Consider the following 15232-nt stretch of genomic DNA (forward strand, 5'->3'; position numbering starts at 1 on the left):
GTACATAAAACACGATCGAATTGAGTAACCTGGGGGGTGAGCCAAAATGTTTTCGTTTTCGCTTCGTTATAGAATCGCCGATGATAATGTATGGAATTGACATAAGCGTTCGTTAATATGACGTTGACGTTCGACTCGTCTTATGTCAATTCCATACATTTTGATCGGCGATTCTATAACGAAGCGAAAACGAAAATGTTTCGGCTAAATGGCCTGCTCCTTTTTCGAAGTCGTTTAAAAAAAATCTGGGATTGGTTGTCCGTCTATTCATCCATACTTAACTCTACGTTCGACGTTCCTTTGAAGCAGTGAAAAAAAACTTCAAATATACCTATTATGTATGTATGTACTTAAATTAATTTTTAACTCAAAAAAATGTTGACTACTTATTGATTTTTAGGGTTCCGTAGCCAAATGGCGAAAAACGGAACCCTTATAGATTCGTCATGTCTGTCTGTCTGTCTGTCAGTCCGTCCGTGTGTCACAGCCACTTTTCTCCGAAACTATGAGAGCTATTACTATTGAAACTTGGTAAGTAGATGTAGTCTGTGAACCGCATTAAGATTTTGATACAAAAATGGAAAAATTATTAAAAATTTCAGGGGTCCCCATAGGTACAACTGAAACAAAAAAAAATCATCTAAACTATGCGTGTGGGGTATCTATGGATAGGTCTTGAAAAATCATATTGAGGTTTCTAATATCATTTTTTTCTAACCTGAAGAGTTTGCGAGAGAGACTCTTCCAAAGTGGTAAAATGTGTGCCCCCCCCCCCCCCCCCTCTAATTTCTAAAGTGAGGGCATGGTAAGTCTAAAAAAAATATATGATATGCATTACTATAAAAACTACCAACGAAAATTGGTTTGAACGAAATCTAGCAAGTAGTTTCTTTTATACGCCATAAATGGTAAACCTTAAATTAACTTCCATTAAATCAACTGAAAAATAAAAAAATAAAATAAATCAAAAACCTTTAAATTTCATAAAATACCCTTCATGGGCGAGTCCAACTCGCACTTGGCCGGACTTTTTTCCAACCAGTCATTAAATTTGGCAAGTAAAACACCTTGCAATGTTTTGATTTTATAAACTCAGGTAGATAAATTTATATTAAATAGTAAATACTAATTTATTAGAGTGATACTCATTAATTTACAAATATTGTAATTTGCACACAAGTACACGACAAGTACAATCTGGGTGGAGAAAGTAAGACGTCTCAGTCACTACTCACTTAGCATGTAGGTAGGTTAGGTGCAAAATATACATATTGTGGAACATGATTAACATTCTAAAGTCTAAGTGCATCACTCCACAGTCCGCACTCAGCATTATGTACATGCAGTATGTACTATCAGGAAATTGATTTGCAGATTGTGGACCAACGTTATTTCATCCACCGGCCAGGCTCACACTAGAAGCATAATTTCCAAAGACTGATTTTAATTGAGTATTATTAATTATTGTATATAACAGAGGTTCCCAAACTGTGCGCCGTGGAAAGGCAAGAGGGGCGCCGTGAGTCGATCCTCCATCATTATCCGAAACCACAAATATTATAAAACTAGCTGTTGCCCGCGACTTCGTCCGCGTGGACTTCAGTTTATAGCGCGCGATGTCAACAAAATTGGTGTCAAAAGCTTTTATAAAAAACCCTGGTACCCCTTATATCAAAACAGCTGTGCAGTGTGCACATAATATTTCATTTTTTTTTAATTAAACTTTATATATTATGCCTAATTTTAAAGCTTATTTAGCCCCCCAATTACACAGCTTTACCCATAAACTATTTATCATTGATAGGTTAAGGTTACGTTACTGTATATAATATAAAGTACTGACTTATAATTAACTAGCTGTTGCCCGTGACTTCGTCCGCGTGGACTTCAGTTTATAAAGCGCGATGTCAACAAAATTGGTGTTAAAAGCTTTTATAAAAAAACCCTGGTACCCCTTAAATCAATACAGCTGTGTAGTTTGCACACAATAAGTATTTCATTTTTTATATTAAACTTTATATTTTATGCCAAATTTTAAAGCTTATTTAGCCCCCCAATTACACAACTTTACCTATAAACTATTTATCATTGATAGGTTTAAGGTTACGTCACTGTATTTAATATAAAGTACTGACTTATTAAATAACGTATAAAAGAAATAACATTCGAAAAAAATCGAAAGACAAGTGCATGATGATACCACGTCTTATAGAAAGATGTTGGGCAAGCGTTAGCGTGATGTAAGAGACGCACGGCGCCATCTAGTATGAATTTTTGGAACTAACTTAATTTGAAGGAATCTTCGTATTTTCACCCCCTTACATCCCTTTTTTCCAGTAAAAAAGTAGCCTATGTCCTTTCTCAGGCTTTAGACTATCTGTATATAAAATTTCATTACAATCGGTTCGGTAGTTTTGGCGTGAAAGCGAGACAGACAGACAGACAGACAGACAGAGATACTTTCGCATTTATAATATTAGTATAGATTAAATTATAATATGAATTATGTAAAGCAAGTAGATGATTAAATATTTGTTTATGACTATATTCCTGCTTAATCTAGCTTTAATCTATAATGGTAATTATTTATGTATCTTTTTCTAATAGGTAGGTAGAGTAAGGCGACGTGTCAAAATATTTTACGTGTAACTGCGCAGCAGGCTGAAAAAGATTGGGGACCCCTGATATATAATATTATTATATTATATTATTATAAGTATTATAATTAAGTAGTATTAAGATTTAAAGCTAGCAACGCACCTATTCTAATGTTGCGAGTGACCATGGGCGACGGTAGTTGCTTTCCATCAGGTGACTTTTGCTCGTTTGGCCTCTTATTTTTTTGAAAAAAGTAGGTACCTAGGAGCTTACTACTTATCGCTTGTTTACTATAAGTTTTTAGCTTTACCGTAAAGTATCTTAGATAATTATATATAAAACTCAAAGGTGACTGACTGACATGGTAATCTATCAACGCACAGCCCAAACAACTGGACCGATCGGGCTGAAATTTGGCATGCAGGTAGACGATATGACGTAGGCATCCGCTAAGAAAGGATTTTGATCAATTCTACCTCCAAGGGGTTAAAATAGGGGATGAAAGTTTGTAAATAATAATACTTCTTAACGCGAGCGATGCCGCGGGCAAAAGCTCGTACAATATACGGTAGAGAAGGACTTCCCAATTTACAACTAAGAATGTCTGCGATATACCTAGGATTTTGAATGTGTATTGATGAGGAACCTCCCAAAAGGCAACAATACAAACCATTTTAATTACCAACTTATCAAATGATCTTTATTTACAATTTTTATCGCTGAATTAACCTAAATAATAAATTCGATCCTCCTTGATCGTACTAATTGCCGATTATGTATGCGGAGAATTAGATAAAAGGCCAAGGAGTTGTTCGCCTTGTAACTTACATCATAAGTCATAACTAATATTTACGCAAGTAGTAACAAACCAAAATGATTTGTTACTAAATAACAAAACAAGCTTAAATAGGCGACGCCTTGATAATTTGGCTGTTAAGCGATATCGATTTTTCTCAGCAATCATGACTAAAAGCTAAGAAATTAAAGTTCATGCATAGGTACTGACAGTTCATCATATCTTTGTCTTTGAATTACCCATAGCATAACACGATTGGTCAACTTTTATAACACAGAATAATCAATCAAAAAGACCTCTGTCAAAAAAGGGATTCTAATTTTGCCAACAGAGGAGAGTGATTTAAGCTTCCAAAATGTGTACATAGATTGGTTCAAGCAATACATTTGTACATAGCTTAAATGAAATATATTTATGGTATTTTTATAATTACGCGACAAAAACTATTTTGTCGCTTACGCCCTTTCCATTAATTCTTGCTTTTGCCAGGCAGGCAGGCAGGCAGGCAGGCAGGCGGGCAGGCAGGCAGGCGGGCAGGCAGGCAGGCAGACAGACAGACAGACAGACAACATAAGACTTCGATGTCTGTCTGTCTGTCCGTCTGTCTGTCTCCAGGCTGTAACTCAAGAACCGCTATAGCTAGACTACAGAAATTTTCACAGATTGTGTATATCTGTTGCCGCTATAACAACAAATACTAAAAATAAAATTAAGTTAATATTTAAGGGGGGCTCCAATACAAGAAACGTGATTTTTTTGGCCTTTTGCTCGTAATGAATAATGATAACAGTTCGGCACTTAAAATTTTCACAAAATCCTTAATTATATTTTTACTTTAATAATTAATAATAAAATTAAAATAAAGTAAATATTTAAGGGGTCCCATACAAAAAACACAACTTTTGTCTACTTTCACTCTATACCGGTACGGAACCCTTCGTGCGCGAGTGCGACTCGCACTTGCCAGTTTTTTTGCCGTTATTTCCCCTCAAAACAATTGAATAACAAAGCTCAAAGCTTTATAAATACCTAGATAAATAATTATTAGAAGCCATAAAAGTTCGACCTACGCGCGATTTACACACTCGCTAATGGCAAATAAGGCTTTGACAATATAGGTACTTATTACTTACTTTACATAAATTAGGCAATTTTTCACTAACGTTTTTTTGGAAAATTATCATTAAAATGTTTTTGACTTCATAGAAGTAAGTATAATATATTCGAATCGGACCTTAATTGGAAAAAAAAATTAATCAATAATTTACCTTTTAGATTTAACCATAAGTATAGAGATTAGAGAGCGAGTGAGATCAATGACCCTCCATACTAGATTTATCCTATTTTATGTATATCCTAATTCTAGATCCAGTGTCAAGTGACATGTCACATGACCTAAAAAGGAACAATTAATGATTCAAGACCACCTACATAGGTCAGAGATCTTTGAACAAATTGGAATACAAGATCTTCTACATTAATCAATACCAAAAATATCAAAACCAATTAGAATTTCTTATCAAAACGTTTCGTCTTCGGAGTGACTCTGGGAAGAAAAATAATAATTTTATAAGTAGGCGACGCGGACGCCGGCAACTCGTATCGACCGAATACATTACATTCATTACATTTTTCCGAGATAAAAAGTAATTTATGTTCTATTCCGAGACTCACTTTATATCCATACCAAATTCTAGCAAAATAGGTTCAGCGATTTATGCGTGAAGAGGTAACAGACATACAGACAGACCGACACCATTCGCATTAATATTATTACTAGATGACGCACGCAATTTTTGAAGTGAAAACTTCTTTAGGTTGATCACTTTTGTATACGATCCCACAAAACTGTGAAACTCGCGTCAGATTCTCGTGCTGATCAAAAAACCGTAAGTCGGTTGGAGAGTAGTGTTGTAACATCGAAATCGATTGATTAATCGAACAATCGATTGTTTTTTTTCGATTGTCGATATTTTTTAATCGATTGTAAGGGTTTCGATTAATTAAAAAAATAGATTTTTTAAAAATTGATTTTCATAAAAAAATGGGTTAAAAATTCAATCGATTGTAAGGGTTTCGATTTTTTAAAAATCGATTTTCATAAATAATGCACACAGAACACCGTTAATAATCAAGTTTTCACTTCTGCCGGCACCCCCAGAGTGCAACCCGTCTTTTTTTTTTAACCCCCGACAAAAAAGAGGGGTGTTATAAGTTTAACGTGTCTGCCTGTCTATCTGTCTGTCTGTCTCTCTGTCGGTCTGTCTGTCTGTCTGTGGCATCGTAGCATCCAAACGGGTGGACCGATTTTGATCTAGTTTTTTTTTTTGTTTAAAAGCTGACTTAATTGAGAGTGTTCTTAGCTATAGTTCATCATCATCAGCCTGCTCCGTGCTGGAAAATCGCGGTTTATCTGGTCCATGAAGGGCCGATTAGCAACTTGCAGTCGTTTGGTGGGCTTTATTGCATTCTAGTTCGTGACATTTATTATACCGCGTAGAATATTTACACATTAATGGAAAGTTGACCTGGTGCTGCGGCATCACCTGGTAATCAATAGGATACCCAACTACTCACCAACTTAGAGCAATGGTTTCATATTTGGGCTCATTTTAATTGCGACAACTAGTGAGACGTAGATAAACAGTAATTTTTTGCATGCTGCTGCTGCAGCATCACCTGGATTCTATAGGGGCCTAGCTCCATATGAACCCAAAGTGGAGGTTTCAAGTTTGGACTCATATTGACGGCCTCATCCAAAAGGACATTCCTAGATGGTATTCATTGGGATATAATATTATGATCCTGTTGATAGGAATTATTCTGCACTATAACGAACACAAGTTTAAAAAGCATGAAATAAAATTAAATTAAGAAATTTAAAGAAACCCCCGCCAAACAACTTTAAAAAGTAATAAAATAATATATTTTACTGACTTTAAGTTTAAATAATTCCTAAGTGTAAAGTAATATTTTAGTCCATAATAATTGTTGTCAAGGTGTGTCGGGGGACCGCTAATGTAGATGTTTGATTTCACATAACATTATAGTTTAAGGGTCAGTTCACAGCGAACCGAATCGAGACAATCAGTGATAAGGCGATACAAAATGTAAAATACACTGTGGGTGGTCCCCCGACATACCGATTATTTAAACTTAAAGTCAGTGAAATAATTGAAATATATTATTTTATTACTTTTTAAAGTTGTTTGGCGGGGTTTTTTTTAAATTTCTTAATTTAATTTTTTTATCTATGGACGCTTCACACCACGGCGGTCTGGTCCCGTGCTAAGTACCTGAAGGACTTGTATTGCGCCATGTACCAGACAACGGAAATATATTTAATACTTTTATACTAATACGTTTTTATAATATTATATTTATAATTTAAGATTTTTATTATAACATACACATCAAAAACTTTTTGTTCCGTCGTCGGCGGGATTCGAACCCGCGACCCCCGGCTTGAGCTGGTACAGCCACAGAGGTCGTCCAAATTCCGTTGCGCCAAAGTTCGTTTCATCCCGGAAAATGTACGGTAATTGGTATTCACATATAGGTATACTTATGCTTACTTTAAGTCCTGGAAAAGAACATAAATGTTCTTTCCCGGGACTTAAAGTATACTATACTTATATATAAATAAAAATATAAAGTATACTTAAAGTATATAGGTATATAAAATATGTGAAAGCTAGAATAGCTATTGCATCTTTAAAATGAGGGCCGCATCACCGACAAATTTAATTTGCTATTTCAAAGATCTTCGAATCTGTTGTAGTAACTACTTAATCACTAACGGATTAAAGATAGAAAGTTTTATAGCCTAGAAAACTTTATAATTGAAACATTAGAGCTCATCTAAATTCTAAATAAATGGACAATGACTTTGTTCATTCACAAGCGAGGTGTAGTGAAAGCTGGAATAACAATGCTTAGCGAAAGTGTTGTTTATTTCGCGGCTATAAATAAGTACATTAACGTACCTATAATATAATATGAAGAGTATTTATCATTATATATTTTAATCGGGAAGCTAGTGTGTTAAGAGTCCGGGAGCCATCGCAATTATTCTCATACAAACGTAATACCACGTAATACCAAGATTATTTCCCATACAAGAATATTTACCATATTGCACCAGAGGCGTGGTAATAGTTACAGTTATGATCAAAGTTATGGTTATAGTTATGGCTTACTTTACTATAACCATAAAGTCTGGCATAAAAGTGAAGAAATTAATAAAATTAAATTAAGAAATTTAAAAAGTCAAATAATATTTACTATCTTTAAGTTAAAAATATAATTCCTAAGTTGTGTAAAGTAATATTTTAGTCCATAATTGTTGTCACGGTGTGTCGGACACATTTTACCACTTTGGATGAGTCTCTCTCGCAAAGTATTCAGGTTAGAAAAATATTATTTTTGAAACCTCAATATGATTTTCAAAGACCCCTGGGGACCCCTAAAATTTATAATATTTTTTCCATTTTTGTATCAAAATCCTAATGCGGTTCACAGATCACATCTACTTACCAAGTTTCAATAGTATAGCTCTTATAGTTTCGGAGAAAAGTGGCTGTGACATACGGACGGACAGACATACACACAGACATGACGAATCTATAAGGGATCCGTTTTTTGCCATTTGGCTACGGAACCCTAAAAATTCAAATAAATAATCAGCCAAGTGCGAGTCGGACTCGCGCACGTAGAGTTCCGTACCGCCACAGTGATTTTTGTATGGAAGCCCCCTTTGAATTTTTATTTTATTTTAATATTATTATTAAATATTAAAGTACACATATAATTAAGGCCTTGGTGAAAATTCCAAGTGCCGACCTGTTGCCGTTATTGATAAAGAGCAAAAAAAGTTAAAAAATCGCGTTTTTTTTTTATTGATTGAAGAATGTTACCTAATTTTGATTATAAGCATTCCATATTCAGTCAAAAATAAAAACTACTAGTGAAAGAATTACTTCGTTATACGTCAATTAGTTTCCCATTTACAAGCAAAACAAGTAGTTGTAACCTTACGACGCGGTCGCCTGGTTACCATGTGACTTCATCGTACACCTCGCTCAGTCTGGCGTCTACTCCTTTTTGGCAAGAAATAAAAGTATTTTAGTAATATAAACAGTACGATCGAGGTATTAATTAGAGCTTCTCGCATAAGTAACTTGAAATTAAAAAAATTCTGAGCGTCTAGGTTTAATACGTCATAATAAAGTTAATAATTATGGAATGCTAATAATCAAAATTACGTAACATTCTTCAATCAATAAATGCGAATTTTTAGCTTTTTTTGCTCTATATCAATAACGGCAGCAGGTAGGCACTTGGAATTTTCACCAAGGCCTGAATTATATGTGTACTTTAATATTTTTAATATTTTAATAATAATATTAAAATAAAATAAAAATGTATGGGGTGCTCCCATACAAAAATCACTGTAGCGGTACGGAACTCTTCGTGCGCGAGCCCGACTCGCACTTGGCCGATTATTTAATTTGCATTTTTTTTACTAATCGGACTCGCTCATAAATACACATACCGTTATAGAGCAAAATAGGCCAAAATATGTGATTTTTGTATGGGATTTACCTTAATTTTGTATTTCATTACAATATTATTATGAATTATTAATTTGCCCATATAATTAAGGCCCTGGTGAAAATTTTAAGAGCCTACCAGTTGCCATTATTGAGATAGAGCAAAAAATCACGTTTATTGTATGGGACCCATGACGTCACAAGCGGTCGCGGGACTGTTAGCGGGAATCGATATTTTTCGAAACTTTGAATGCCTATAAAATCAAAACTACTAGGTATTTTTGACTGCAACAAAAACTAGTGTATTTCAATACACACAGGCTTTACTGTGACAAAATTTCAAGCAATTTGGCATACCTAGTAACATTCTCCATGATTGATCCTTTAACTTGTTATGTGAAATCAAACATCTACATTAGCGGTCCCCCGACACACCTTGATAACAATTATGGACTAAAATATTATTTACACAAGTTGGGAATTATTTGAACTTAAAGATAGTAAATATTATTTCATTGCTTTTTAAAGGGATAGTATTAAATGCACATCAGAATAATTTTTCAGCACACTACCTTAACTGCGCTAATTAACTGAATGCATACCAGAAAAACTAATGCTGATCAAAAAAAAACAATTGATTAACTGAACATGTCCTTCAAAAAAAACTTAAACATCATACAAAACGAGACGACCTTTATAACCGAATTCACACCAAAAATATGGTTCATACCACGTTCATACATCGGATATAAAAATAAAAATAAAAATAAAAAAAAATCTTTATTCCAATTTTTAACATTACACAACCACAATAAACAAAAAATACAAAAGAGAAAAAAAAGTGTACATGAGAGAATGTGAAAACAAAGAAAGCACTATCCTAAAATAAAAGTAACAAAATTTGCATATTTAAACAACATAATATTTATGGCAGTGCAATGCCAAAAAATAAGGAAAAGGGGACCGCTCAGGTTTTGACAGCGACAGTCGCCGCTGTCCCTGGTCTTCCGCGAACCCCTACCCCCATAAATCAAGTTACGGAAAAGAAATAAAATAGTTTAAATACAAAAGGTCGATATTAAATATAACATGATACAAGAACCTTAAGGTATTTGTTACAATATTGACATGGTGTAGGGAAATGTTTATGAATAATGTTAATTATCATAAAAATGTAATAAACTTATAAAAAAGAATGTAACGCATGTTAATATGATAATGTACATATAATATATAAATAGGAATAGTTTTTAATAGGTAGGTATATAAATAAAAATATATTTAATATAATATTGTAAACATAAACGACTATTTTACTAGGGCTGGACTAATAATAATTATTTTTTGTTTGCAAATGCAATAAGTGATGCTTGAATTTAAGCTTAAAGTTATCAATAAACTTTACGGCTCTTAGTGGAGGTAGGAGGTTATTCCAGACTTTACTGGCAACGTGTCTAAAGCTTCCTCGAAACGCGGCTGAGTGGAGAGATTGAGTGATAAGCAAGTAGCTCGAGCCCCTGGTGGTCATGGACAGCTGACTGTCACCAGCCCACTGCAATTTATTAAAGAGGTATAGAGGTGTTTTATGCCTGATAACCCCAAAAAGGAGCGTCGCAAAGTGCAGTTGCCTACGATGATCCATATTGAGCCATCTCTCGTTGTTTATGTAAGGAGAAACATGTGTTCTAGGAGGGATGGTCAGACAATACCTAGCACAAGCATTTTGAACTTTTTGTATCATTTTTTTAGATTTAGACATAAGACATGGCCCAGTAACGACATCCGCATAGTTAAGTTTAGAAAGGACAAGTGATTCGCAGACGGTTGTACGTAACTCTTTCGGTAAATATTTTCTTATGTTATACAAAAGTTTTAATCTAAAGAAGCAGCTGCTTACCACTTTTACTGTATGCTTTTCAAAACGTAAATTTTCATCCATAACGATTCCTAAATTTTTCGCTTCATTGACTCTTTCAATTTCTTCACCTTTAATGTTCACTGAGAGTAACTGACTATCGCAAATTTTTTCAACTTGAGTTTTGGAACCGAGAACCATATACTTTGTTTTGGACGGGTTTAGTGCCAGAGCGTTAGCTTCCGACCATTCAAATATTCGCTTTAAATCGTCATTTAACATATCCATAGCCTGTTTTAGATTGCCTAGCTTAAACGATATATACAATTGAATGTCGTCAGCATATATATGATGTTTACAGTGATGTATGTGCTGTGTAATGTCTGCGCTGTAAATACTAAATGATTTGGGTCCAAGAACTGAACCTTGAGGTACACCCCTATCAACGTTGCACGGTTCAGAATATATAGTATTACCATCTGCGTTTCGAATTTCTACAACTTGTGATCGATTGGTGAGGTAACTGGAGAACCATGAAATGGAAATATCGTCAAAACCATAATATTTTAATTTAGAAAGTAACAAGGGAACATTTATAGTATCAAAAGCGCGCGAGTAATCTAGTAGTACTAAAATAGTTCCTTCGCCTTTATCCTGTGCACTTAGTATATTGTCAACGACGTCCAGAAGTGCAGTCGTGGTGCTATGACTTTTGCGAAAGCCTGATTGAGTTGAAGGTAAAATGTTATTATTTTCCAGATATTGAGTTATTTGTTCGCAAACGACCTTTTCAAGAATTTTAGACATATAGGGTAGAATACTTATTGGTCTAAGATCTTTAAAGTCAGTCACGTTATCTTTTTTCGGTATAGGTTTTACAATAGCTTGGTGCCACATTTTTGGAAAGGAGCCAGTTAAGAGAGAAGTATTAATAATTAGGGTTACGGTCTTAAGGCAGATATCAGAGCGACAGATCATTATGAGCATATCCAATGACAGACCATCAACACCTAGCGCATTAGATTGAAGGGATCGAAGAATTTTCAACACATCGCTCTCGCTTACGGTAGCAAAACTAAATTTTGCAGGGCCAAACGTGTTGGTTTCAAAATAGGTGAAGGTGGGTGGTGGTATTACGTTAGTTCCAGGGACGTCAAGGAAGAATTTGTTAATAAGATTAGGGTCACAAAGATGTTGGGGAAGTGTAGAATCTGATTTAGTTTTGTTCAAATTCATATTATGTTTCAGATTTTTCCACATTTCTTTCGGAGTACTGATGTTAGAATTAATATATTTGTCAAAATATGCGGCTTTTTCCCGCTCTAAGGCTCGAGATACTTCACGCTTAAGATCCTTATAGAAGGTAATGTGCACCACGTCCTTGGTTCTACGTGCTCGTCTGTGAGCAGCATCGCGTTGTTTGATCATGAGTTTAATGTTATATGTAATCCAGGGGTACTGTCGTTCTTTTGTAGTAAATGACTTAATAGGAGCTAGTGTGTCAAATAGCGCAAGGACGCTGTCAGTAAAGTATTGTGTCATATCATTTACGTCTGTCATATTCATGATCGAGTGCCAGTCAATAGTATTAATAGTATCATCCAAGTCAGTCAAGTCAATATCTCTAATGGGTCTGAATTTAATTTTTGTAACAACTGGTTTTATTTAGGTATATTAATAAAAAACGTAAGAAAAGCATGACTACTGAGGTCAGCTATATAGTCGATAGATACTCGGTCCAGATCGATATTCGTACAGACAAGGTCGATAAGTGTGTCTGTATTTGTTGAAAAATGTGTCGCCTCCGTAGCGCATTGACGCAACCGGTGAATGGACAAAAAATCCTGTAATGTTTTATAACTGTAATTATTAGTATGACAATTAAGAAAATTGATATTAAAATCACCTGTTAGATATATAAAATCGTGGGCTGGTAAGTTGGTGATAGTATCGGTAAGGGCATCTAGAAACGAATTAACGGAAAACCAAGGCGGCCGGTAAGCTGTACCAATATAAATAATTTTGCCGTTAGCCTTAAAAGACAGCCACATTTGCTCGACATTAGGTGGTGATGTGTAGCGCGTGTATGTTTGTATCGTCAAACCCTTCCTAATGTAGAAGCCTACACCACCACCGCGCAAGCGAACTGCGTCCTGTCGGGGTTTGTGCACGAGCCGGTAGCCCGGCACCTTCGGCGCGCGGCCGTCTTCGCCAGGTCTTAACCACGTTTCATTAATGGCGACTATATCGCAGTTATGACGATCCATGGCAATCAGGAATTCATCATGTCGGGATCCTAGCGAGCCGGGATTAAGAAAACCAACTTTTACTTTTTTTAGTTTAAGCATTTTGAGAAGATATAGCATGTTCTAATATACTAATCCGGTTATAATATTGAAAAATAGATGTTTTTAAAGAGTTCTCGGCGCTAATTAAAAACTTATAATATGGTATAATATAGCACATAAAATATATTAAATTACTTGTATCGTAATAATATGAAATTAAGTATACATAAGTGAATAGAAATGTTAACTTATTGTAATGACTAGCTAACATAATAATATTATACGTAATCAAAGTATAACAGAGTAGTCGCATTTTTAATTTCATAAGGATCGACCTCGAGATGTTCAGTCTAAACCTACTCACTAGTCCAGTCATAATCATCTTGAGAACTAAAACATATTGTATACTTAGAGATTTTAAAAATTTGTTTGACAGTGTATAATAATAAAAACAAAAGAATAGTAACAAACAAAACCTGACGTAGGAAGAATTTATAGAGAAGTAACTTATTAGATTAACATTAATAATTATTATTTTACGTATTTGTACTAAAGTTAGTGTTGGCCGTCGTGTAAATTTTTTAGGTAATAAGAGCACTCTAATTCTTCTATTTTACAAAAGCCAGATTGCCTTTGAGCATCTATTAATAACAAAAAATATGCTAAAATTAACAAAGTCAGTAATGAATAAAGTTTTAGTACACAAAACACGGTTTTTGCTTGAGTATTTGAAAAAAGATATTCTATATATTTTACATAAAGATGCTGTCGGCAGATCAATTTTAAAATACAATAATAATAATATGTTAAAAATGTCTTAAAGTAGTAAGTAAAAATAGTGTTTTTGAAAACAAAATTATTATGCAGTTTGACTAACATTTGCGCAATTAAAAACCCGCGCCAGATCTGCATCACATCGTATAGAGAACACCGGTTTCCCGTCGCCCTGGCGAACGTAGATTCTGCCTCGTTTGGTCCACGAGTACCGCCACTGCAGCCGCCGGCACTCCTCGCGGGCCTGGTGGAACAGCACGCGGTTAGCGCGCGTCAGCCGCTCGTTGACGTAGACGCGGCGCGGCGCTCCGGGCGCACCCAGGTCGGCGCTGCTGAGCGTGCGGCGCACACGGGCGGCGCGCAGCAGCTCGTCGCGCAGGTCTCGCCGCGCCAGCCGCACCACGATGCGCCGCGCGCGCCTCTCCTCCGCCGCCGTGGCGTCGCCCGTGGGGGACCGCTCCACTGCGCCAACCCGCTCGGCGAACACTATATCGGTGCTGCTCAGCTGAACACCTAATTTAGCTGCCAGGACTGTGACCGTGTGTGTGGTGTTTTCGCCCGTACTCTCGGGCAGGTTACCCACGTCCAGGTCCGCCAGCAGAGCCTCCTGATCTCTGTCATTGAGCTCGGATTTGAGCTGTGAGACCACCTGCTCCAGATCAGCTACCTTGGACGACGATGTTTTCTCGACCACTTCTACTCGACGCTCCAGGCCCTCCAGCCGCTTAAGTACCTCAGTTCGCCACTCCTGCATCTCCTGGCGGTACTCTCGAAGCTCCGCCATGTAGAGGGCCATCTCTCTACGCATCTCAACTACGTCGGTAAAGTCTCCCGGGTACATTTGTGAGGACGGGTGGAATGTGCTGTTTACTGAGTTAAGGCCAGATAAATCACTTTGGCTCCTATCGTTTTTGTCACTACAGGCAGAACAAGACCAGTCTTTCATCTCAGCGCTAGCGCCGACACATTTTTTATGATAAATTCCCGAGCATGAACTACACTTAGCGACATCTTGCGGCTTAACAGACTTGGCGCATGTTTTGCATTTATTCATCCTTGAAAATGTTATTAAAATTGAAATTTATGGACCTTTATATGACGTAGTACCAAGCACCTCGCATAGATGGCGCTTTTAAGGACACGGTTTATCGATATTTATTATTTTTGAAATTAAAATTAGATTAAACTAAGCAGTCAATTAAACATTAATCACTTAACACATATGCCACCAACAACATTCACTGCGTTATATTTTAAAGTACAATATTGATATTAACTTTTATTGTTATTACTTTTTTTGCGCGCGAAATGCACTGAAAGTCACTTTCTAGTTCTTGAAGGTTATAACTTAAAAAATATTATTTTAAAA

The 15232-nt window shown here is 35.8% G+C and overlaps 1 protein-coding gene across 1 annotated transcript; it reads right to left on the reverse strand.

The window, feature by feature from the left end:
- Positions 1–13948: 13948 nt before the first annotated feature.
- Positions 13949–14917, reverse strand: LOC121738304. The gene has a single exon (XM_042130275.1). The coding sequence runs from the start codon at positions 14915–14917 to the stop codon at positions 13949–13951; it is 969 nt and encodes a 322-aa protein (XP_041986209.1).
- Positions 14918–15232: the final 315 nt, after the last annotated feature.

Source organism: Aricia agestis, chromosome Z (genome assembly GCF_905147365.1).
Source record: "Aricia agestis chromosome Z, ilAriAges1.1, whole genome shotgun sequence".
NCBI classification, from domain to species: domain Eukaryota; kingdom Metazoa; phylum Arthropoda; class Insecta; order Lepidoptera; family Lycaenidae; genus Aricia; species Aricia agestis.